This window comes from Polypterus senegalus, chromosome 1 (assembly GCF_016835505.1).
Source record: "Polypterus senegalus isolate Bchr_013 chromosome 1, ASM1683550v1, whole genome shotgun sequence".
In the NCBI taxonomy this organism is placed as follows: domain Eukaryota; kingdom Metazoa; phylum Chordata; class Cladistia; order Polypteriformes; family Polypteridae; genus Polypterus; species Polypterus senegalus.
Genome location: NC_053154.1, coordinates 274,905,770 through 274,932,184, shown reverse-complemented (window position 1 = coordinate 274,932,184; position 26,415 = coordinate 274,905,770). Strand labels below are relative to the sequence as shown.

At 39.5% G+C, this 26,415-nt stretch overlaps 1 protein-coding gene across 1 annotated transcript in view; it reads right to left on the bottom strand.

Annotated features, from left to right (window-relative positions):
- The window catches only part of slc25a28 (solute carrier family 25 member 28), a 44,234-nt gene extending 19,570 nt beyond the window's left edge, over nt 1-24,664 (bottom strand). Inside the window, exon 1 of the mRNA XM_039774685.1 lies at nt 24,154-24,664. Within this exon, the coding sequence (XP_039630619.1) occupies nt 24,154-24,492 (339 nt within the window). The 5' untranslated portion in view covers nt 24,493-24,664. The remainder of the gene's footprint in view (nt 1-24,153) is intronic.
- Between the last annotated feature and the right edge of the window lie 1,751 nt (nt 24,665-26,415).

Genomic DNA, 26,415 nt, shown 5'->3' with positions numbered 1-26,415 from the left:
AAGGCAGAAGCACTCTTTATGAAGAGATTTAATTCAGTGCTGTTCATTTGATTTGTTTATATTTGTGGTCTTTGAATACTTGAGTGGATTATGTAGGTGTTTTGATGTTGTTAAATCAGCATTTTATGTTTACTTGTGGTTAGGCCTGGGTAAAAATAGATTTTCAGATTAATCGTTATTTTTCATTTAAACTATTCATAACAATTCTTAATGTCTCAAGATAGATCTCGCGAATCTCTATTCTGCTCAATTACTATATGTAGACTTTTGCTTGTCTTCGTTCAATCCAGTAAAAATGTCACTAATGTGCCTATTAATACTTTTTACAGAAAAAGCACTTTACTACTTCGCTTAAAGATGTGTCCTTCTCAACTGAAATCAGCACCTTCGACACTTAGATGTGTGGACTTACTACGGGTTCAAACAGTGCGTCAGTAACTAAGAACTGGATAAAAGCAAAGCCATATGCAAACTGTGCCACTCAGATGTTAAGTATTATTGTAACATATTTGAGTACACCATAAATCTACACTGGAGACAGCATTTAGCTCCAAGCTTCCATTTAAATTCGCCTTGTACACCAAAAAAAAAAGCTATTTGTAAAGATAAGAGACCCTACATCATTGTTGAAAACAAGACCTTTTCACAAAATGATAGAAGCTTTGGAACTGCGATATGCTATAAAAAACCAGAAATCTAATAAGGGAAGTTACAGTACCCCAAGCTTTAAGTTCTTCAGCATCACTATCTCTCTCAGGTTAGTGGAGAGAGTAGCCCTAACTTGCAACATCTGAACATCCACGGCAGCAGATTACTACATGACAATCACATGATCACCAAGTTGAAAAATGACCTGGCACCTGTGGCAGATGTGTTGCAGATAACAGCCACAGCGGGATCAACCTCACTGCCTATATGTGGAGCTGCTGAGATGACTAGCTGTTGCTCCAAAAAACCTTTCTAGCATCTCCAATGTACTATTCCATTGTATAACCACATCAATGTTTATTGGACTTGCCAACACACATTTGTGATTGCTTTCTATTTAAGCATGTGGCTAACTATACTGCTATGGTGTGGAAAAAAAAGTTTAATGTGCGTTGCCTGGCTGAGCAAGAGGGCAATTGATGGAATTTTTTGTGCACCTTGCAATGTCAAAATGTGTGTGCGTGTAAAGCATCCAATAGGAAGTAGCTCCATAAGCTGTACCACATTGTTAGTCACTATGGTGGACGTTTATCTCCTATTTTATCCAACGCTGTGTCAACAAGCATCAGCGCTAGGTCTTAGTTTTAAAACGCTTCCTTTTTATCTGAGGAGGAACTGTGAGGACATTTTTGGGAACGGATTAACATGACTCAGGGCTCCAGACAGGAAAAAAAAATTTTTGGGAGCCATTGGCTCCTAAACCCAAAATATTTAGGAGCCAAATGCTTTTTTGGGAGCCATAATCTCTACTGCATGCCAAATGTGAAATAAACAAATATTTACTTGTATTGTTTATTTGTTTCTTCGGTCTACCTCACACTGCCTTTCCTTTCTCCTATTTGAGCTATTTGATCTGCCTACTAGTGTCCTCTGCAAGGTCTTATAGATAATAACAGAATAAATGATACAAATGTGAACAGTGCAAATAAGCAATACTTCAAGTCCACATACACAACATATGTAAGGAACAGTACAAATACAAACACTGAAAATTTCTTACACATAACACCACAAGAATTAACACAACAAACATTTCTGAAATAATCATTTCGCAATGAGTGTACAATTATATACACATACACAGTAATCCCTCGCTATATCGCGCTTCGACTTTCGCGGCTTCACTCTATCGCGGATTTTAAATGTAAGCACATCTAAATATATATCACAGATTTTTTGCTGGTTTGTGGATTTCTGCAGACAATGGGTCTTTTAAATTTATGGTACATGCTTCCTCAGTTTGTTTGCCCAGTTGCTTTCATACAAGGGACGCTATTGGCGGATGGCTTAGAAGCTACCCAATCAGAGCATGTATTACATATTAACTAAAACTCCTCAATGCTATAAAAGATATGCATCCCGCGCGGAGCTTGATTGTTTGCTTGTCTCTTTCTGCCTCTCTCACCCTCTCTGACATTCTCTGCGCCTGACGGAGGGGCTGTGAGCAGAGGTGCCGTTTGCCTAGTGGATACGGACGCACCTCTAAGAAATGCCGCTTTATCGGGGTGCTTTCAAAAGAACACTTATTGATTTTTTGATGGTCTGCTTTAATCCCGCTCTCTCTCTCTCTGACGTTCTCTGCGCCTGACGGAGGAGATGTGAGCAGAGGGGCTGTTTGCTTAGAAGATACTGACGATCCTCTAAAAAATGCAGCGGCAAACTTAAAAGCACACGTATTGATTTTTTGATTGTTTGCTTTTCTTTGCCAGCGCTCTCTCTCTCTCCGAAATTCTCTGCTCCTGAAGAGAAGATCTATTTGCATTCTTTTAATTGTGAGAAAGAACTGTCATCTCTGTTTTGTCATGGAGCACAGTTTAAACTTTTCACTAAAGGGTGTTATTTCATGTCTAGAGGGCTCTAACAATGTTAAGAGTGTGGGAGAGTTTATAAGGGCTTAAAATATATAAAAATAACCATACAAACATATGGTTTCTACTTCGTGGATTTTCACCTATCGCTATGGGGGGTGGGGTGGTCTGGAACGCAAACCCCGCGATCTATAAATATATATAGTCAATGAAACTTATGGGATATTAATCTGGTCAGTTAAATAGCAGAGGGGGTTGTTAATCAGTTTCAGCTGCTGTGGTGTTAATGAAATTAACAACAGATGCACTAGAGGGGCAACAATGAGATGACCCCCAAAACAGGAATGGTTTAGCAGGTGGAGGCCACTGACATTTTTCCCTCCTCATCTTTTCTGACTGTTTCTTCACTAGTTTTGCATTTGGCTACAGTCAGTGTCACTACTGGTAGCATGAGGCGATACCTGGACCCTACAGAGGTTGCACAGGTAGTCCAACTTCTCCAGGATGGCACATCAATACGTGTCATTGCCAGAAGGTTTGCTGTGTCTCCCTGCACAGTCTCAAGGGCATGGAGGAGATTCTAGGAGAGCTGCAGAGGGCCATAGAAGGTCCATAACCCATCAGCAGGACCAGTATCTGCTCCTTTGGGCAAGGAGGAACAGGATGAGCACTGCCAGAGCCCTACAAAATGACCTCCAGCAAGCCACTGGTGTGAATGTCTCTGACCAAACAACCAGAAAGACTTCATGAGGGTGACCCAAGGGCCCCATGTCCTCTAATGGGCCCTGAGCTCACTGCCCAGCAACATGCAGCTCGATTGGCATTCGCCACAGAATACCAGAATTGGCAGATGCACCACTGGTGCCCTGTGCTTTTTACAGATGAGAGCAGGTTCACCCTGAGCACGTGACAGAAGTGAAAGGGTCTGGAGAAGCCATGGAGAACATTATGCTGCCTGTAACATCATTCAGCATGAGCAGTTTGGTGGTGGGTTACTGATTGTCTGGGGAGGCATATCCATGGAGGGTCACACAGACCGCTACAGGCTTGACAAAAGCACCTTGGCTGCCATTAGGTATCAGGATGAAATCCTTGGACCCATTGTCAGACCCTATGCTGGTACTGTGGCTCCTGGTGCACGACAATTCCTGGCCTCATGTGGTGAGAGTATGCAGGCAGTTCCTGGAGGATGAAGGATTTGATACCATTGACTGGCCACCACACTTTCCTGACCTAAATCCAATAGAACACCTCTGGGACATTATGTTTTGGTCCATCCAATGCCACCAGGTTGCACCTCAGACTGTCCAGGAGCTCAGTGATGCCCTGGTCCAGATCTGGGAGGAGATCCCCCACAACACCATCTGTCACCTCATTAGAAGCATGCACCGATGTTGTCAGGCATGTATACAAGAACACAGGGGCCATACAAAGTGCTGCGTACAATTTTAAGTTGCTGCAATTAAATTTTGCCAAAATGGACTAGCCTGCCACAATGTTTTCACTCTGATTTTTGGGGCATCTTTGAATTCAGGGCTCTGTAGGTTGATCATTTTCATTTCCATCAAACGATGTGGCATCCTTTCGTTCCTAACACATTACCCAGTCTATATCAGTATAGATATCCAGGAGGATTTCTTTTTCCCATTGAGATCTGATGTGTTTTCAAAGTGTTCCTTTAATTTTTTTGAGCAGTTTATATATATGAAATTACTCTTCAAGTTCACTGTCACTAACCATTACAATGTCAGCATCATTAGGCCAGCCAGTATACTTTGGTGTGCACTTTTTTTTGCTGGCTGACAACCAGCGCTTTACACTGGGCTCTGGGTCAAAACATTCAAGTGTAGGGCCCTCTGTACTGATCCTTACCAAGTCTTCCAGTATTTCTACACTTAGGGAGTTGCACACTTTTGATTTTATTCTGTTTTGTGCTGAAAATCCTCGCTCGCACTGAGCTGCAGATATCGGAAGCACCAGCATTATTTCGACTAAGTGAAGCAGATTTTTAAAATCTGTACAGAATGGTCCTTGCTCAGCATCACTGTCCATAGGTCACCATAAGTCTTATCCATAAACTGACCCTTCACTAATATTTTCAACATTAGCCATTCCTTCTGCACAGCTGTGACATCACAGCCATTGTTTGATAAGTGCTCCCTGTACCATTTAACAAGTGTTTTTATCTCACACTTGCCATAGCTATCAATGTCATCTGGCCATGCACCATGACAAAACACTGAAAATGACTTGATGATTTCTGATCCTTTTGAATGTTCGTGCTATGTAACACTTGACATGTTTGCAAACCTGATCTCTAATTCTTTAACAGTAATGTCAACTGTTTTTAAAATTGCGGCCTTTAGATCACTTCTGAATGTGGCCTGATTTTGAAGGCCTTTCAATTTAACATTTTGGAAGGTTATGATTGTGTGGCTACTTGCAGCCCTCTCACTGCTGCTTGCCGATAGCCCTTCCTGTTGCACTGAACCTTCAGGTTGAGAACCTATGTGCTGTAAGAATTCCTGCAGCTTCCCTTCTCTCAAAGCATTTACCTTCAATCCTTTCATTGTTACCACACAGCCCTCAATTGCAGCAACTGCCTGAGGAAGTATATGAGGAATGTTTTGAAAAGTGTAAGGCTCAGCTTTGAGACCTCTGAAAATGTCATGTAAAAAGTGACAAAAGGCAACGAAAGACAGGCTTTTCATTTGCCGAACAATGCGTTTGGCTCTTCCCTTTATGTCTATGTTTTTGGACATGACTGCAAGGTGCTGCATATGATGATGCACAGCAGTGTACTGCCCCTGACCTGTTGCATAGTTTGAATGGAGAAAAACAGAGTGCACGATAAATGTGTGGCAACCAGCGCAGAGTTTTTACTGCTGATGGGTTTCATACTGTGCATCCTAACTCTGCTCCTATAGCCTTCAGCTCCCGCTTGCTTTTGGGACTGAAATGATACATTTTCCACACTAGTTGTAGAAGATCAAACTTTTTCAATCATTGCCACTGACCTTTGTGTTTAGCATTGCCAGTTCCAGCCGATGGGGTAGACAGTGGAAAGACAGAGCATGTTTACCTATGTCTTTTCTGAAAAGTGCCCCTATTCCCCCTGTTGCACTCATGTTCACGCTTGCACCATCTGCTCCAAAAGCACTCATTTTATGTACCCACCAATTTGGGTTTGTTCTGAAGCAGGGATTTAATGGTGTTTTGAATCACTTCTGCATGACCATAATCAATCTCAGCCAAACCTACTAGGTGAGTCTTAGGTGTTCCATCAGATACATACCTACAGTATGTGATGACATTGTCTTTCCCTGGGACATCTGTTCCACAATCAGTTATAACAGAGATGTAGTTTACCTTTAAAAGCTCCTTCCAGCACATTATTTTAATTCATCTGCAATGCAACCTACAAACTCTGCACATGCTGTATCTTTATCATATGTTTTTGACACATCCATGCCATTCTTCTTCATCAGCAGAATTTGAGATTTAAACTTTGTGAACGGTATTTCTTCCAGTGCAATCATATATGCTGCATTGAATTTTATTTTTAATTCTTTCATCTCATTTTCTGTTACTTTCTCACAAGCACGTTGCACGGCCTTTGCTATGGGTGTGTCACGAGGAGCAGACCTAGCAATCAGTCTCTGGTATTCTTGTGTTTCTTACTCTCACCATGCTTTTTCACAGTTTCTTTTTTAAAATGGCTCGTACCACAAATGAATATTGTTTTACCAGCAATTTCTTGTCCGGCTTGTGCACAAAAGCTAAAATACATCTTCCCCTTGTCATACCGTAACCATGCGAACTCCTGTAACCAAGCCGCTTTAAACTATCTTTCCAGGCGTCGGAGCCGTGGGCGCAGAAGACTTTGCTAACGGGACGGAGTTGTCATCCTTTATTAACTGTACATTTCCGGACGCCGGTGGTTGTACCTCAGATAAACCACTGACTGAATTATATTCAGTTCGTTAAGAAGTAGACAAGGCAGGATTTGGGCGAGTGGGCATTGAGAAAAAGTCGGAAATTTTTCGTTTGGCCATTTTGCGTGTTACATGGAAAGTAAGGACGGAGTTCGAGGAGTAGTCGTGGCCCGATTCTCTTCTATTTCAGATCCCTATCCGCAGCAGGTAGCGAGATGACGTTTGAAGCAGAGTGGGCGTGTCAGCTGATGCCTCGCTTCGGCTTTAATCATGTGATAGTGTAATAGGAAAGGCAGACGCGGGCTGAGAGTGTTCGCACATAATTAAAAGCCATTTTTGCTGCTTTAAATTTAAAACTTGACTTAGACTGAGAGAGAGGGTCGCCACCGGCAACTGGAATGAAAAAACTAGTCGCAAAATAGAAAATCAAGTCGCATTGGTGACCATTTTAGTCGCCGTCTGGAGCCCTGTGACTGCTACACACAAGCAACTGAAGATGCGTAACTTGTAGAATTATACAAAGACACGAGTCTTCCCAGTGTAACTTTAAATTTTGATTAATTCAAGTAGATGCCATTGCATTGTATTAAAGTGTGGACTGTGATGTGGAGATGCATGTTAGTTGAATGATGGTGAACTCTGAATGAAAAGTTCTCTTTAAAATAAAAAAAAAAAATCCCACAAAATTACTTACTCCATCCATCCACACACAGTACACCCCCAAAATTCACAGGGGTTATGTTCCTAGAGCACCCGTGAATTGTAAAAAACTTTTGGATGTGGTTAAAAAATGCCTATTTTCACAGTTTAAACCCTAAATATGCACCAAAACACTTTAATTTAAAACTCATCTTACTTAATACATTACCAAAAAAAAAAAGTATGCAAAGGTAAACCTGCATACTGTACAGTACTGTACTGATGTCACCCGCAGTGCTAGAATGTAAAATACTGATGTTACCGCTATATATACACACACTATAATTCATGCAAGCGTGTTTTCATTGCCAGAAGCCTTAGAAGGTGCAGGGTGTTTCATACTTGGGGTTAATGCATCCCTGGACATCAAATACTTTTTTGCTGCACTTTAAGTAAATGTCACAATTCAAAAAGAAAAAGTGAAATTATAATGGAACACTTTTTTCAAGCAAAGAGCATCACAATTACTGCAACACTAATCATTTTACACACTGCTAATGAACTGTAAAAACTATTTAGAAAAACTACTGGAACAATATGTACAAAGTGCAACTGACGCCATGGATGTAAATCACAGAGCCAGCTGCACTTGAACTGGCTACACGCAAGCACAGAGAGGTAAGCGCGGATGCAGGCAGGCTAGTCTAGTGCAGTGGCTCAATCCCAGGGACAGTGAGACTACAGGGTGTCACGCTTGGGTCACAGAAACACAGGAGATTGAATAAAGTTCCTGTCTCTACAAACACTTCAAACAAACATCATAGGGGAGCACAAATGGAGCGGTACCCCCAACAGGAGCAGAGGATGTCTGGGAAAGGAGAGAGAAACAAAGCAATCAGCCAAAAAGGACAGGTGCTGTACGTGCTTTTAAGCATATCATGCGACACAGCAGCCGCAAGTAAGCCCAGCAAGTACGGGAGCAATGTGAAAGTAGTCTATCAGCGTTTGAGGAGTGTCCATGTCTTCTAGGGGTGCATACAGCCCCACTGCTCACAAGGGGATGGCAGTGGTCATGAGCTGGCTGCTCAATGAATGTATGGCACTGACTGATCAGCTTCTGCACACTCGCAAGTGGTACTGGGAAATGACTACTGTATAGCCGGGCGTGGTGGTTTAAGGGTTAAGAGGAACGGTAAACACGAACACTCAGCTGGGGATGCATCACAGTTAATCAGCAGCAAGGAGAAATGAATAAGTGCTGTAGCGGTCCGGTGCCACTTGTGTTTTTCAGAAACAAAAATTTGACTAAGTCCAACTTGGTTACTGGAGCAACCAATGATCTAAAACTTGAAAAATAGCATGTTTAGCCAGAATGCATGGAGGTCACAACAGCTACAAAGCAGATCATCCAATCATAAAATCAAAGGCTCTCTTGTAACCTAAGTGTGAATAAGTTTCAAGTTCAAGTTTAAAGAAGGCAAGTATGCCTTCAGCTTATGTCGGGGGGGGGGAGGGTGTCTCACCTCCCCCTAGGAGTCATTAAGTCCAATAACAAACATGATCCTATGGTGCGATCTCTGTTCTCTCCTTATGTATTTCTATTCCAAAATAATGTGCCCATAGGTACTTCAAAACTAATTTAAAGATGGTATAAAAAAAAAAAAAAAAAAAAAAAAACCATGAGGAATTCAAACACCTTTCACGGCCTCACCAGATCTAAACATAATTAAATATTTATGGAAAGTTCTGGAGCACTGGCTGATTTCTACCATCTTCATCGCTCGAACAAAAATGAGAATTTTCCTCAAAGAATGGTGCAATACCCGATTATACACAGCTCAAAACTTGAGACAGCATTCCAAAAGAACTGAAGTCATTTTGAAAACAAAAAAGTATATCTGGTACTTAATAGGTTGTTGAAACTGATACATTGTCAAGACATTTCCAATATTTTGTCCACTGCCTATTATACTCCAGAAGAACATCTCATATACCACTTTCTAATATGTCATTGCAGCATTTAATCTAGGTCACACGACTGACCCCTTTAAATACCAAAACATCCCATTAAATAGGAGTGTTTATATCCAAATGGCTACCTGAAATTCTGTAGTAATAAACAATGCCAAGGGATTGACAATACCCCACCCCACATTTTCAGCAAAAATGGTGCTCTGCTTTGAAAGGCGGAACAACTAGCTGCAAGTCTGCAAGTGTTCTAGATCCAGTTATTTAACAAGCATGTTATGTTTAATGCAAGGTTCCTTGCTTTTTTTAAAAAAAAAAAAAAACACCACACACACACCACACCTCTTTCAGTTAATTCGCTAGCCTTAAAATGACTGTTCTCTTTGGTCGCACAAGTTTTGGCAGGTTTGCTCTTTTTAAAGAGTCCCCTGAAGTCACTCATTTGCATGATCAGCCCAGAGTGCAGGAGACCAATTCCCCAGGGTACTACAGGTTAAGAAAATGGATATCGCTAACCAGTTGCTTATCCTGGTTAGGGTTGAGTGTCAGCCTTTAGCCTGTCCTTGTGGTGTTATATTTTATATAGCCTATGCAGTGAGATTCTAGTACGGGACATGAAGTGACAGCAAAGTGGTGCTTGTTACATCTTGTATGCAGTACTTGAAGTTTTCAAAGCCGTCATAGGATACCCAGTAATCAATTGAGTGGTGGAACAAGATGGTAATAAAACTGACTTCCGCCAGTAATTTGTTTATACTTCAAGAACCACTTGCAGACAAACAATAATGCAACTATACTGTGTACACAAGATAAATCTGAAATAAACTGGATTACACTATATCAAAGTAGTGCCACTGTCCTCCTGCATGCACACTGTACACTGCAAATTCGCAATACCAAATCAACAATTGGCAAGTGCTTTTTGTGGCATAAAATGTATTTGCTCACATTACAAGAAAGGAAAAATATGCCCTATAGCCAAGCCATGATGAAACAAGGAAGTATGATTTTTTTTTTCCGTATAACACATCAAGCTGCTTTTTTCCTTCAGAAGGTGGCAAAAAATTGAATACTTTTACTCACTCAAACACAGCATATTTACTCATTTTTAGATTCCTATTGGTAGTGCTGGAAATGGTTATTCATATGCTTTTTGAATGAGGCAGATAGGACATTAAGCATTTCATGCCAATAGGGCTAAGCAATTTGTAAAAATTTGCTATGACTTTGGAATGAATCGCCGCTCAGTCATTGCAAGAACATTGCCGAATACTGCTACATACATGGTGTTGGAGAAATCCCCAGGACAACAAAGAGAACTTGTGTCCTGAGCTACAATGCTTCCAAAGAATGTCTCCCTTTTTAATACAACATACACTGCATTAACAGAAACGCATTTAAGAGACGCATAGTTACAGCAATGCTGCCAAAACATGAGAGAATACAAATTTACAAACGTTAAATTTGTGCCAGTCATTTGGTTTTTGGAGGCAAACTAACATTTACAAGAATATCCCCTAACATGGGACATTGCATTGGTGCCACTTGTTCATGCCATGGTGGCTATAAAAGTTTGAGATAGTTAAACTGAATTTGCCACCTGTAATTTAGATTTTACTAGTATCTTCTACAAAATAAATATGTTTTTAAATAATCTATAATAATAAAAGGCAAAGCCCTCACTGACTGACTGACTGACTCATCACTAATTCTCCAACTTCCCATGTAGGTAGAAAGCTGAAATTTGGCAAGCTTATTCCTTACAGCTTACTTACAAAAGTTAAGCAGGTTTCATTTCGAAATTCTACACGCAACGGTCGACAACGTCCGCCAGGTTGAACTTTATTTATGGCCCCATCTTCACGACATTTGGTAGGCGGCTTCCCTGCGCTAACCGAAACCAATGTACTTACTTATTTCGATGGTATGACGCCACTGTCGGCCGCCATATTGAACTTTCCAACGTCACCAATTTTCAAATTTCCCGTGTAGGTAGAAGGCTGACCCCATCTTCACAAAATTTGGTAGGTGGCTTCCCTGCGCTAACCAAAACCGATGTACGTACTTATTTCGGTGGTATGACGACACTGTCGGCCGCCATATTGAACTTTTCAACAGTCTTTGTTACTTATGGGCCCATCTTCAAGAAATTTGGTACACGGGTTCCCAACGCTAACTGAATCCTACTTACGTACATATATACGTCCATAGCCTGCAGCTCGGTCACCGTGTGAAGCGGCGTTGGGTCCCCCATCCCAACGCCTCCCACGTTGTTGACTGCCTGCCTATATAAGGCCGTCCATCGCTCCAGTCTCTACATTCACTTCCTAGCTTCGCCACAGGATTCACGTCTCCCTACTGATAACTACAGCCTTTTTGTTTAATCCACGGCTTCTCCGCTGTTTTATTGTTTGTTTATTACAATTATAGTTATTGTATAAGTATTTTACACTTACTTTATATTGCTCAGGTACCCATTTCCTTTATCATTCCAACCCCCATTACCATGTCTATCGAGATGATCACTATCGATCAAAGAACTATCACTTACCGAGTGGTTTCCATGCCTGGAGATACCACCTACCTTTTCCATTCTCTTTGTTACATATTGCGCAGCCATATCAGGCTCACTCCTCACCCTTGATATTCGGAGGAACATTATGTCTTATGTATTGAATGACTGGGACAGGTTCAAGGTGTGGACTGATGACGGTACAGTAGATAATTATACTACACAGAAGCAGTATAAAAGTGAAATGCTTAAGCCCTTCACCTATGGTTCTGCATGTGAGTTGATGGCTGCCGCTGAATTGTTCGGTTGTCACTTTCAAGTGTACCCAAATGGCCAAATATTTTACACCTTTCAACAACTGCCAATGCCTCTTAAACATCTTAGATTCACAGGTGACGATTTCAATAGTGGACTCTTTGATGTTTATGAATGTTTAAACTCTCAAAAGCTGGATGTGATTTTATTGCTGAAACCGGTTGTGTGCTTACAACGCTTGACAGATGCCGAATGTCACTTCAATACAACAAATCCTGCAAATACCAACGTAATTGAAACAAACCATGAAACTCAAACCGATTATGACAGCAGTAATCCAACCTGTGAGATTTGAGACAAGATTACTGTTCACATGGCCAACTGTAAGTTGCATGCTCAAGAGTAAGCTCAGCGCACAGCTTGGTCATGTTACAACCGGAGGGCCGAACTGACAACATGGTATACAAAGAGATCCTTAACAAATAATTATTGGCATATTTTCCCTCAGTTTAAAAGGGTTAAATTTTCTTCTTAATAAAAATTTTAATGCAGTACTTTGCCGCTGCGAAGTGCAGGTATTTTGCTAGTAAAACTATAAAAAGATTTAAAGAATTGATCTAAACCTATAAAACAACGGTGTTTAAGACATTCAGGCTGACATACACATTTAGTCTTCTTTCATCTCTTTCTTAAAATGGAGAGAAAATTGACCACACAACATGCCAAAAACAACCTATTCAAAAAATGTATTTAAAGGTTAAACATTGTCACTGTAACCCATGTTTTGCACAGTAAAGGATGTTGACACTGTAGGGATTCAAATATGCACCTTTTAGTATACACAAAACATACATAACATGCTTTCTAAAACTCAACATCTCCAAGAAGTAAATTAAAAAAGAGTATGCTTTCAAGAGGGGGGAAAAAAAAACCCACACCATATGATTAAGACACTCCGATTACAGTAAACAATATACACCATAGATAGGATAATCCAACCTAATTTGTTTTATAGTTCAACTGCAAATTAAATATTGGATCCAGAAGCAGTCATTTTGCAAAACAGAGAAAATTTTGCTTACTTTGGCTCTATATGAATGGTGTAATTGTTTAACAAATACCAGACTGGAGCAATTTGCTTCAGAAACAACAAAATTGCTAAGCTTAAATCTTAAGACTTAAAAAACAGAAGTAATACCTATCAGATACTTTGGCCAATTCTGCAGTTATACAATGTGGAACTGCAAATATAATTTAGTCCATTTTAAATCTAATTTAACCACTTTTACAGAGTTACATAGACAGGACGGTGCACATTTTCTAATTAAATACAGTATGCTATGTTGCTTTCAATATAGTAACATTGACTGAAATTTTAATTCAACATGTACGATTCTCAAAAATCCTGCCCACTAAGAAAACCATACAGAAAAAGTCAATACAGAAGCTACTAGAAACTGACATATAGTAGTAAAGATCAGAATTATCAAACCACTGAATCAAAAGCTCTAATTGCGATTTCAAATACAGATGTGGACAAATTATTGGTACCCTTTCAGCTCATTGAAAAAGTGTTGTATGTCTCCTGAAAAAAAAAGTGACAAAATTGCCCTATGTATACCTACATTCCTTTGATAGGGTGTTAAGCAGCACTAAAGCAAGTTTGTGCAAAATAGCCTGGACACATCTGTTTTAACAACTAGAATAAATCCAAAATAATTGGAGAAAAGTGATGTTTCAAAGTCATTTGGGATATTTAAATGGAGGAAAAGTAATCATTCTGCCTTTTGGTTTCATTGTGTCAAACACTGCCAGAGAAAGCAAAGAAGAGAGTTGTCTTAAGAGATTAGGAAGAAAAATTACACACACTAGCCAACCCGCGGCGTACCATACGCCGCATAATCAGGCCGGTTTTTTAATGATTTTTAAGCACAGGGAGAAAATTTACATTTGAAAAATCGGTAACGTAATAAATCGGCAAGAAAAGCAACATTGTAACAATGCACGGAACGAACCAACACACAATCGTCCGTGACTGAAAACTGGCGGACCGTCCTCGTGCCTTCTCCTGCCAGACGGAGGGATGGGGGTGCACGGCGCGGAATGTGGTATGCTAAACACTTCTGGAAAGTGAATGAAAAGATGGAACTCTGGAGAGGGCAAAATACAACACAATATTGAACCCACGGCAAAACAAACGGCGCGTGGCTCAGACGTGCATGTGGACTCTCACCACAGACGAAAGGGATTAACTGTGTGGTCGGTGAGTTTTTGCGTCCGGGCAAATGGGCAGGCAGTGTGAATGCCTAGAGAGCGAGGGTAGACGCCAGCCGGTGAAAAAGGAATGTTGGTGGGCAGGAAAAACGTCTTCCGTGTTCCCGCAGGAGCATCTAAGACGTATGCTTGTCGCGGATGCTAATAGCCGTATGTAGCGTGTAAAACAGTTTGCTATGGTGCACGCGGTCGTGCTTCGTAACCGAAAAGTCGTTTTTTTAAAGACTGCTTACTTCATTGTGCTTTAACCTCAGTTGTAAAGGATTGTTTTAAGGATCCCATGGGATACCCTCGCAAACCGTTTCACACGCTGCATATGGCGATTCACCTCCGAGAAACATGCCTCTATGAACAGTCAACGTAGCTCGGAGGTGCATGACATGCACATGACATTAACCTGCACTGCACTGCATGAGGCCTCCATGACAGACAAATATAAATGACGCCATTTTTTCTGTGTCGTCGCGTCCGAGTTGGTGGGCGTGGCCCTGCGAGTTGTCGTCGTATCCAATGGTCTTGGAGTTTTTGGGCGTGGCTCCTTCCTGCGTGCGCCATAGGTGTCTCACTTGTCGGCAGCTTAGTGAATCCACGCCCCTTCCGGCGTGCTTTCCATGGTTGTCTTGCCTTAGTGAATGAATATGAATATATATATATATATATATATATATATATATATATATATATATATATATATATATATATATATATATATATATATATATATGCTTGTTAAACACAAAGACTATAAGACCACTTCAAAAGAAACTTGATATTCCTATGACAACAGTTATGAGTATTACTAAGAAGTTTAAGGTCCATAGGGACTGCAGTCAACCATCCTGGAGACAGCAACAAGTTGGGCTTTTGTGGGAGATGTTGAGACCCAAGAATGGCCATAATGATAACGAGAAAGGGAGACAAAGAGCCAATGACAACTTCCAAAAGGTATACAAGCTGCACACCAAGGTCAAGATTCATTAATGCCTGATCACATCATTCGTTGCTTTTTCAGAAACCGAGGGCTCAACAGAAGATGACTCAGGATAACTTCGCTTGTCAAAGAAAAACAAAAAAGCTGTTCAGCGAGTCACATTTTTTCACTGGTGGACATAGTTCAAAGAAAACCATAACTACTGTGAAACATGAAGGAAGCTCAGTTATATTTTGGGCCCACTTTGCTCCATCTGCCACAGGGTACGTTGAGTCTTTGCAGGGAACAATGAAATCAAGACATTTCATGCAGAGAAACAAAGTCCAGTGTCAGAAAGGTCTGTCTCAGTCACAGGTCATAGATACTCCAACAGGAAAATGACCCCAAAACACTGCTAAAAGCTCCACAAATTCCTAAGAACAGAACATTGGACTATTCTGAAGTATCACTATGAGCTCCGATTTGAATCCAACATGTATAGAAAGAAACTAAATATGCAGTCTGGAGAAGGCACCCTTCAAACCCGACACTGCTGGTGCAGCTTGGACAGGAGGAAAGGGTCAAACTACCTGTTGACAGGTGCAGAAGTCTTACAGCTACAGGAATAACTTGTTTGTAGTGATGGCATCTAAATGTTGTGCAACAAAACATTGTGTAAAAGGGTTCAAACATTGTTGTCCAGGTAATTTTCATTTGTGTTATTTGAATCATTCCGATGAATCAAAACTCTAACAAAGTCTGATTTTTGTTAAAAACAGAACAAATGATGGGTACTAATTACTTTTGTTAGTTTCATGTTATTCAGATAAATGTGCGGGTTCTTTTGCCATGAGGGATACCAACAAATTTGTCCACACCTGCTAAATACATAAAAAGGTTTATAATAAAAAAAAACAAAAAGTGGCTCAAAATACTGTAATTGATTTTGACGTGTCTCTGTATGGTGTGAATTTTCTTCATTTCCCCCCCAAACCCCCCCATTCTGTCTGTCTTCAACGCTGTCAGTGTCTACTTTTCTGACTTTTGATGTTCAGTTATCCCCTTGCATTTTCTTTTGTTATTTAACCTCCCTTTCCTTTACTCAAGTGAAGAGTATTCTCTTCAGGGACAACTACAGTAAAATGAATCAGCCTCTCCTGGAGGAAAAAAAATATGCCTCAACCTTGAACTCAATGAAATTATCCCTTTATAAACCTTTTTTGTGAATAACAGGCAATGAAAATCAAGTATCCTGCTTCTTAAAATGCCTATGCAATTCTTTAACATAATCCAAAACTGGATTCTGTATGATCAAGTACAGCACTCCTAAAACTAACAACAAGACACCTTTCCTAACTAAAACTGGAGTAAATAGATGAATTCATTTCTTTTCTGCATTTGGGTTGGTATGGCTTTTATTTTTGGCATTTTACTATTCAATACTTAGTCATTTTTCCAAAAATATAAAAAATGGAAGTAATTCTGAATATTTTAAACATCAGCCAAAACTGTATGCTACAATTACTGAATAAACCTAAATTTCATTAATGTATGGTAAAAGTTCAACCCCAGATACAAAACTGTACCTGTATAATAAAAGTACTCAATGTCCCAAAGCCTTAGTCAGAACATTGTTTTTAAACAAATATGTGGAATTTCAGAATTATTTCTAGAAAGTAACAATTTTTTCTTGTCACAGAATAAACCATTCTCTGCCAAGGTCTTTTATTCCTCAAAGATATGGGATATACAGAATACTTTCCCCCTTATCCTCAAAAGTTATTTATTACTGGCTGAAAACAAGCAAGAAGCAGGGTGGAGGTTGTACTGCAGATATCAATATAAAATTGGGCATGTTTTCAAAAACAGCTTTAAGCATTATAAATATTGTGGGATCTTTTGATCACATTTGTCAAAATTAAGATTTCACATTAACAAAAAAAAACACTCCACACATGCAGTGCATCAACGAATTCCAAACCACTCTGTCACACTTATTCAATTACAATTTTCAAGTTATCCAAATTAGAAGTGGACAGATGTAAGCTCTCTGGGCCTCAAAAAAATAATTACTTCATCTGTTATTTGAAATATGTTTAAGTGACCCAATGTTCAGCAAAGTACAGCTATAGGTAAATCAAAGCAAAAATGTAGGTTATGAAAGGTAGCTGTACAAACAACCTATATAATCAACCTATACAAAAACTTGACATTTAACACAAAGAAATAAAGTATACGGGCACTTTAATTTAAACCAGGGAGAATTTTTACAACACTAGGCTAAAATTCACGGCCTGATTAATAAAGCATTAAGATATCTGTGCTTTTAAGAATTAAAAAAATAATAAATAAAATTTCTACTGTTATTGCAACAAAATGCACATTTCCTACATCCTTTGTCAGTGTAATGAGGAGAACAATCAACTAGTTATGGATACTTGTTTTACTTCCAATATGAAGTGCTAGCCTAGTTGATTTATTTGAATAAATAAATGAATTCTAGTAAAACAGATGCCTAGCAAAAAACACTCCAGAGACACACACACAAAATACAAACAGATCCAATAAGTAACTATTTTCAATGCACTCATTCTCTAAAACCCAATGGATCTACTTTACGGTTCTCTAACCAGTTTTCAGTGGTGATGAAATAAGATGAAATATAAAAAAATTTACAAGAGGGTATTTCCAAAATCCCTACTTTGCCCAAACACTCATCTGGTTCAGTTAACATCACTGCTTTGAAATGGAAGCATAAGCTAAACCAGTCTAATAATACTGTATGTAACATGTTAGGGGTCCACATGTTCACTTAGTAAAGACTGCAAAGAGTAAAGAGAAATGGCAAACGTTCCAAATGTATGCGATTTATTGGGTTTTTGAAAACAATGGACAATTTATTAGTACTAATAAAATGAAAGCACATGACATACAGTATTTGAGTATTACAGTGGCTCTCAAATCATCCCAGAGGACCCTACTATATATACTGTAGCTACAGGTTTTTGTTCCCTACAACTTCTAATTTTTCTTTGGATTATAGCCTGATTAAGAAAGCATTCGATACTCTTCAGTCAATACAGAATTTACAAACCTGCATTTGGAGTGCTTTTTTTTTTTTTATAAATAATATTCCAAGCATTTATGCATGTTACATATATTGATGAAAAGATAGTGAACTGGCCTAGTTTTAAAGATTTGTTTGAATCATAAATTTCATTCTGCTTTTGTAAGAGTTCTGCTTATTTAATCAATTATTAAATAATGGGCATGCCAAGGGCTCTAACTTAAGTGGTTGTAGTCTTTCAGCCTCCAGCATTTACCTGGGTTTTTGCTTGTTATGCATCACAATTAGGATACAATTAAGGGAGCAAAGTTACACTGAAATTTATTTACATTTATTTTCTGTTCATTATGAATTCCTACTAGGTAGACAAAAGATGTGTATTTTTGCTACAGCTTTAAATGGAAATTTCTAAATATCTTATGTTAAACATAAAAATTTACTTCTCCGTATGCAGAATGAGAAAAAAGACTGGCTGATTAAATTGGATCAATTAGGAGGTAAAATGACTCATTGATTGTGAATCCGACTGGAACAAAAACATGCACCCTAGGACAGAAATTAAGAACCCCAGTGTAAGTATGGCAGAAACCGAGATGCAATCTTAAACTCTTAAATGTTGAGTAATGGAATTATTGCAGTTAAGGCTAGCTCTATTCTAGAGTTTAATCAGGATGAGTCTACAGATATTAGTAACTAATAAATGACTGGATGACTCACCTATAATATCTATAAAACCAGTCGTTTGTTTTCAGGATAGTCTTAAATAATAGCCATGGTGCAGTTTTCATTAATTCAATAACACCTAAAACAATTCAAAGGGCAAATTTTCTCTAAAGCCAAGGGACTTCTGTCTGCAGTTGAAAAGTCTGATTTTTCTATTGGAGATTTACCCAAATCTCCAAACATCTTAAAAACAGGCCTTGTAATTAACCTCTTTAAACTTAAAACATTTTGGACTCTGAAAAGAACAAGTGTGTTGGGAGTCAAAAACCTACAGTTTTAAAAAGTGCCTAAATTATTAGGTGTTTTTAATGTCATGACTTATTTTTTGATGTTCATGGCAGTTTCTAAAATTGAGTAGACAGTTCCCCCGTCAGACTTCAAATAACTAGTTGTTTGTTATTTTAGCTTGAAATAAATAATTCTTTAAATTTTGCATGCAGAGATCCAAATCCAGACAGCAGTACATACTGATTATATCTGCAGCTTTACATATCCATTGTACTACATGCAAATGTAGACCCTAATAGTCTGTGTGGAGTCTGCAGGTTATCCCTGCATCTCTTTTCTTTGGGGTACTCCAGTTTTCCTCCCTCATTCTCAAAGCCTTGTAGGTTTGGTTAATCTCTGTATGAGTGTGGGCAAGAGTGGATCAGTACCCTGTTTAGACCTTTTTCCAACACTTTGCCTGGTACTTTTAGGATAGGATCTCACTCCCTGCTCCTCTGAATTTGAGTGACTGGGTTCGAGAATGACAGTGACTTTAGTAGTTTATCAGTGAATACATTTGCTTTCAGATTACATTAAACTGTTGTCAAATCCAAAAGGCTTTTCTAAAAAGACCATAAAAGAATAAAAGGGTAAATTGGAGTATTACAGGGAAAGGTGATTTAAAAACTCCTAGTTTATGCCGATTAAGAGTTTGAGAAATGGAAGCTTTATCCATGGGTATATCTAGATCATATGAATTTCCAGAAAAATCCAAACCAATTTCCTGACTTTTTGTATTGTAGTGCAAGAATATTTTAACTCATTTTAAGCCTTCAATTTAATGAAAGTCTATTCTGAGGACTCCTTGGTCCCAAATCACACAATGCTCTTTCAACATGAAGTTTACGTTACAGATGCCAACAAAACTAGAGGAATTAAATGAAAACAGCATCTTTGTACATGGACAAGAACAACATTATATAGTTGGGTCCTGATGTGTGTCAATGTAACGTTGAAGATAATTTTTAGCCTACCATAATTCCAACCAGACCTTGTATTTCCAGTTTACTTTTTCTTTTGAGTATGATCAAGCACAGCCATGAGAAACTAAAAGGCATTAAATGTTGCTCCAGGATACTCCTAATGCGGACGCATGTGGCAAGGAAAGAGACTTTCCCAAACAGCACATCTACATCCTCCTAGTTTTTCCTTCCTGGTTTACCTAGATCATGGAATCCTGGCTTAATGTGTGCCTAACCTTGTAGGGTGGGGAAGATAATGTGAAATCTCCCATATAAGAAAAATACATTTGAGCAGTCTGTCTAAACTTACGGCATTCACAACAGCATTGCTGTGCCGAGAAGTATGTACTCAAACCTGCAAAGTTCAGCCAGCAGATGAAACAGTCAATGCATTTTTAAATTCATTCAGCATGTTAGCAAAATCATGCAAGTTTGGTGATCTCGAGTCAGAAGTGTTGAGAGATGAACTCTGATGACAATTGTCTTTGTGAAAAGCTGCTGCAGGAAGAAAGATTAACATTAAAACAAAGCATTAACAGATGTAAGAATTTCTTAAGTAGAATATGCAGAATTGAAAATGCTCTCAGACCAGGTGAGCAGTCTGAAAGAAAATGACATGTCACCACACATTCCGCACTCATAGAGCAGAGGAATAAGAGTAAACATAGAACAAATCAAAATTACAGATAATGACCAGACATGCTACAGATGGGGGCTTAACATATCAAGCTAAATACTGCAGCAAAGACAGCAAAATGACGATATTGCAAAAAAAATTGGACATTATGTATGTGCAAGCAGAAAGAGAGATAAAATGACCAGTGTCACAGGATGCTGGGGGTCAGACCCTGCTGGGACGCCTGGAAGGACCGGGAGGTGTTCTATAAGTCCCCCGGGCCACGAGGGTGCAACCGCCTTGGATGTTGAGGGGACCACGGGGAAGGTGCAAGGAGGCTGAAGCCCAATGGAGCCTGTGGGTATTGGCAGGGGGCACCCTGAGCATCATGGAGCCCGGGAGATTGACACTTCCGCCATATCTGGGAGGGTGGAGAAAGGACCTTCCAGGGAAGCCCAGAGTGCTTCTGGGTGCAAGAGCAGCACTTCCGCCACAACAGGAAGTGCTACTGGAAGAGTGTCATCAGGTACCTGGAGCACATCCGGGTGGGAACAAAAAAGGGCCGCCTCACTCCAACCAGAGAGCTAGAGTCGGGAGCAGGACAAAGCTCCTGCGAGGAGAGGAAAGGCGGCCCACGGACATTTGGTAGAGAGACCCGTGGAGAGGATGACTGGTGCTGGAGGCACTGTGTGGGACTTAGGTGTTTAATAAACGTGTGTTTGGTAAAGTGCTGGTGTTAGCCTGATGGTGTTCGGACTCAAGCTCACACCAGAAAACAAGGTAGAAATGCCTCTAAATAAAAATCCTTAAGAGCAGTTCATAAACCATGTTCAGAAGATTCAGAGGAGTTGGTCTACTCCACTGACCCTGACAGTAAAGAATCAAAGTAAATGGAGTAAACTGGCAAAAGCTACAAATTTATACTTGCAGTGGAAAAATGGCTTATCAGTGAGGACTAGGAATACTTGCACAGAAAAGGCATAGTTCTTAGTAAAACAAGTAAAAAATGTTTTGCTTATGCCAAGATGGTCTTATTGATGTGCAGGTTATTCTGATGCTCAGTTATAATACAAATAATACAAACATTATGTATGTGATCCAATAAAATATGAAACTATTGCTAGGAAGAAAGTGTTTTGATTTGGAAATATTGTATACTTCTTCAGAAAGTGTGCAAAGTAGATAATTTCTCAGGAAAATTTGCAGAACTGGTTAAAGAATAGGAGTTACATTTTAAAGAACAGGGACAGATCACTGGATATTCACACAAAGTCACTGTAGATGACAAAGTTGCACCTGTCACTCAGGGACTTGTGACATGTTTCAGATCATATTACTGAGGCAGTCAGTCAAGAACTAGACAAGATGACTGAGAATTATCAAATAAGTTAACAAAGGTACAGAGTGGATATCTAATCTGCTCTTGATTCCCAAGAAAAATACTTTAAAAAAAGGTGAGACTACTGACAGAGAAAATAATAGTTGGGGAAAGGCGTCCAGTTCCTACCATATACAGCGTTGCACAAGATATGAAAGGTGCAAAGGTGTTTGCAAAATTAAACTCTAGGAAAGGTCTACATGGATGGAGAGAGAAATAGAAAATGCATAGAATGTTTTATAAACCAGCCTCTTATTGAAGATCGCTCATTACAACCTCTCTACTTAACTATGCCATGGGCTAAGCTAAGAATCTATTTAGTTGGTACAATTCAAGGTGAATATATATTTACTGTAATTGACTATTACACTTACTTTCCAGAAGCACTTGACATTTCATCACACAGTGTTAACGGAGCTAATGAAAGTTTTACCTCACTTTGGATATCCCTTGGAAATGGTAACAGACATTGGCAGGTAATTTGCTAGAAACACTTTTGAAGCCTTTCTGAAAAATGGGGGTAACACACACATCTGTGCATCACCATATTAATCAATAAGCAATGGGGAAAATTGAGAGATTTCACAGATATCTTAAAGTATTCCAAGCATGCAAATGTGCAGGAAAGTTATGCAAGGAGGAGCTTCTAAAAATGCGGATGGCATATTATTCGACTCCATCATGCTAATGGGGAAACACAAGCATTCGTTAGGTTTTCCAGACAAACTAGAACAAAGCTAACAAGTACTGAAATAACAGGAGAAAAATACACTTGAGCTTAGGAAATATGAAAAATATAAGGGGACTGGAAACAGCTGAAGGTAACCAAAAACGTAAAAGAGGGATGCTGGAGACAGTATTTTAATAAAGGTTGTTTTAAAATTAAAAAGGAATTATTAACCCACATCACAACAAGTGGCTCGGTGAAATTCATTCTATTTCAATAAAGCTCAACTATACGTAAGGGGTGAAACGTGACTAGCAATGCCGGTAACAAACACAAAACAATGTATTCGATGAGAAAAACTAAATATTTATTATAAACCCTCCAGAAAGTTAGCCCAGCTTTTGTTTCCCTCTTTTGGCCCCGACCTGGTCCTGCTTGCTTAATTTGGCAACCTTGACATTGGCCGCGTATTCCCAACGAATCACTGAAGGCTTTTTTAATATGGTCACGTGACCAAAGGCTACTGTAACTCCACGTGTCGTTCTTTTGCAAGATTACATTGTGTATGCGTTTTCAGAAAGAACTTCAATAAAACTGCTAAAAAAATTACTTATATGCGAGAACACAACTTCCACTTATCGTGCCACAAGACCTCGAGGCACCGTCTAACCTTGGATGTCAGCCAATCCTGTTGACCTAACTCTAGTTCAGGCTCAAGGTCTCCGACTAGGCCAGATATTATGCAACTGTCGAAATGATACGTAATTCATTTGGTAAATGCGACGTCACATTCCGAAATGTACTCTTTCTTGTGCCGTGTTGACAAATGTGTCGTACACCACAACGCACAACCGACAGCTTAAGAAAAGAGTTTCTCCTCAACACACCCAATAAGCAAAGTTTGTGTAAAAACTCAGCCCGCCTTAAAACACAGTACACCGAACTTCATATTGCAATGTACTGTCTTACCCAGTTAAAAAAAATCTTGGAAACCGGAATATTTCTTGCATGTGAATTTCTTACCGGTGGTCTAAGCTTAAGACACACTATTAAAAGACGATGTGTCAAAACAAAAAAACACACTGCAAGTGTTCTGAATAAGCAGAGTGGTGCAAGAGGTTACAATTCTAGATTATTGCAGCAACTGCAAAGTTACGGAGCTGTTACAAATCAGATGCCGAATTTGTCTGAACAATTTATATTTGCAAGGACGTGGACATTTTATGGGATAAAATGTATAACTTGTATGTCTCTGCTAAAAAGTAACAATGAAAGTATATATAGCGAGACTAATTGACGCACAAAGCTTTTGCCAATAGGAAAAGAAATGCCGTTTCCCCTTCTATGGGCAACATAAACGCTTTCACCGTTATATTTATGAAACACACTTAGAGTTGTATTACCTACCAGAAGGTCAACTCGGCCTACGACTTATTTGAAATTTACAAAAGCCATACTTATTACCTTAACACAGTCGACCGGATACATCAAGCAGTGCTCCATAATTCCAGCCACAGCTCCAGCCAACATGTGCGTTGAAACTGACGCTCCTTGCGGTAGACCTTCATAATCAGCCTGGGGGATAACGTCGGCCTCTGAAGAGGTTTGCTGTTGCAAGTGATATAGCTCCGTATCACCTCCACTCCTTGGAGCCAGACTGCTCATAATCCCGTCCGATACGTCCAGAAACCGTCTACCAAACCAGCGAATCTCCGCAGCAGCTCCTGAACCAGTGACACTGCTGTCCCCGCCGGCAGTTTCCGAAGTCATCCGGCGTCTCGTCATAAAACTATCCGCTTCCATTTAAAAAACGGATATACAGCACTGTCCGGATGCTTAAAAGTTCTTTGGGGGAGGGTGGGGGCAAGATTGGTCTTTCCTTTACACTTGTGGTATATTTTTTACTCCCTACTTTTATACCGTGCCCTCCCCAACCTCCCGCTTCGCCTCGTTGCCGCGCAGGGAAGAGAGTATAGACTAACAAGAGGGTCGAAACCTTTTCGTCCCGCCCACCTCATCTTTTTTACACGTGATTGGATAAACTATAGCAATAAGCATATTTTCCCACCAACTAAGTTAAACTAATGTTCACGTCACGGATTTTCATTGGGTCTGGGTAGATTCTTTCACAGTAAATACAGCAGCAAAAATGGGCGGGAGAAAATGATCAACCAAAGCCACTCATTCATGAGACTGGAAAGTGGGTGTGTGTTAAGAGATGTAAACTTAAAAATGAACAGTATTTTTTCACGTTTCTCATAGATAGAATAAATGCGTAACAATATTAGTTACCTGAAAGATTAAACACGTGTTTTAGTTGCTTTTATGGTTTATCAATTTAAGGGAGCAGACAATAAAGTCAGTTCCCATCTCGACCCAAACGCTGCCAGGATATCGTTGGGATTTCTTATACGCCGAACAGATTAAACCATTTAGAAATTGGCTCCAATACCGCTGCGTAACGGACATCATCTGCCGTTTCTATTGCAACGATACTGTATTTCGTTATTAATCATTTTTATTGTATACATTTTCGAGTATTCATTTTAGCTAAAAAAAAGTGGTTAAAAAGAAACGAAATACACAGAAAGTTTTTATTGTTAAGTTATAAAGCTTAATCATGCACCGACTGTACATTGTTGCTATTAGAACAATCTACAAGAGAGAGGGCCATTCAGCCTAAAGCTGGCGTTCCTAACCACTTAATTCTTCTCAAATAACATTACGTCTAGTTTTAAAAATCCCCGAAGTCCTACTGTCAACCACACTACTTGGTAGCTTTTTTCAAGTGTCTATGGGCCCCTGTGTAAAGAAAATCCTCCTAATGTTTGTGCAGAATCTACACCCAACAAGTTTCCAACTGTGTCCCAGTGTTCTTGTTGAACGCATTTTAAAGTAACAGTCTCAATCCACTGTACTAATACCCTTCATAATTCCAGGGACATTTTAACAACATTATAGGTCCCCTGGGCCCCTTTTATACAACCACTCAGCAAATCACAATATACATAGGTTAGCATGGGGCCACCGGGCAACTGCCCAGCATGCCCATGCATTAAGACAGCCCTGCATAATTTTGAACACTTTAACCATGTCTCCTCTTAGTCTTATTTTGCTTAAATGGAAAAGGCTCAGCTCTTTTAATCTTTCCTCATAGCTTATCCCCTGAAGTTCTGGAATCAGCCTAGTTGCTCTTCTCTGGACTCTTTCTAGTGCTGCTATGTCTTTTTTGGAACCTGGAGACCAAAACTGCACACAGTACTACAGATGAGGCCTCACTAGTGCATTATAAAGCTTGAGCAAAACCTCCTTGGACTTGTATTCCACACATCGTGCTATATAACCTAACATTCTGTTAGCCTTCTTAATAGCTTCTCAACACTGTCTGGCAGTTGATAGTGTCGAGTCCACTACAATTCCTAAATCCTTCTCATAATGTGTAATTTCAATTTTTAGACCTCCCATTGTGTATTCAAACCTAACATTTTTACTTCCTACATGTAATACTTTACATTTACTTACATTACATTTCTGCTACAAATCTGCCCAACCCTTTATGCTGTCCAAGTCCCTCTGTAATGATTCAACGTATTCTAGATTATTTGCCAATCCACATAGTTTAATATCATCTGCAAATTTTACCAGCTTGTTACATATATTCCTATCCAAATCATTTATATATATTAAAAATAGCAGCGTCCCTAGCACTGACCCCTGCAGAAAACC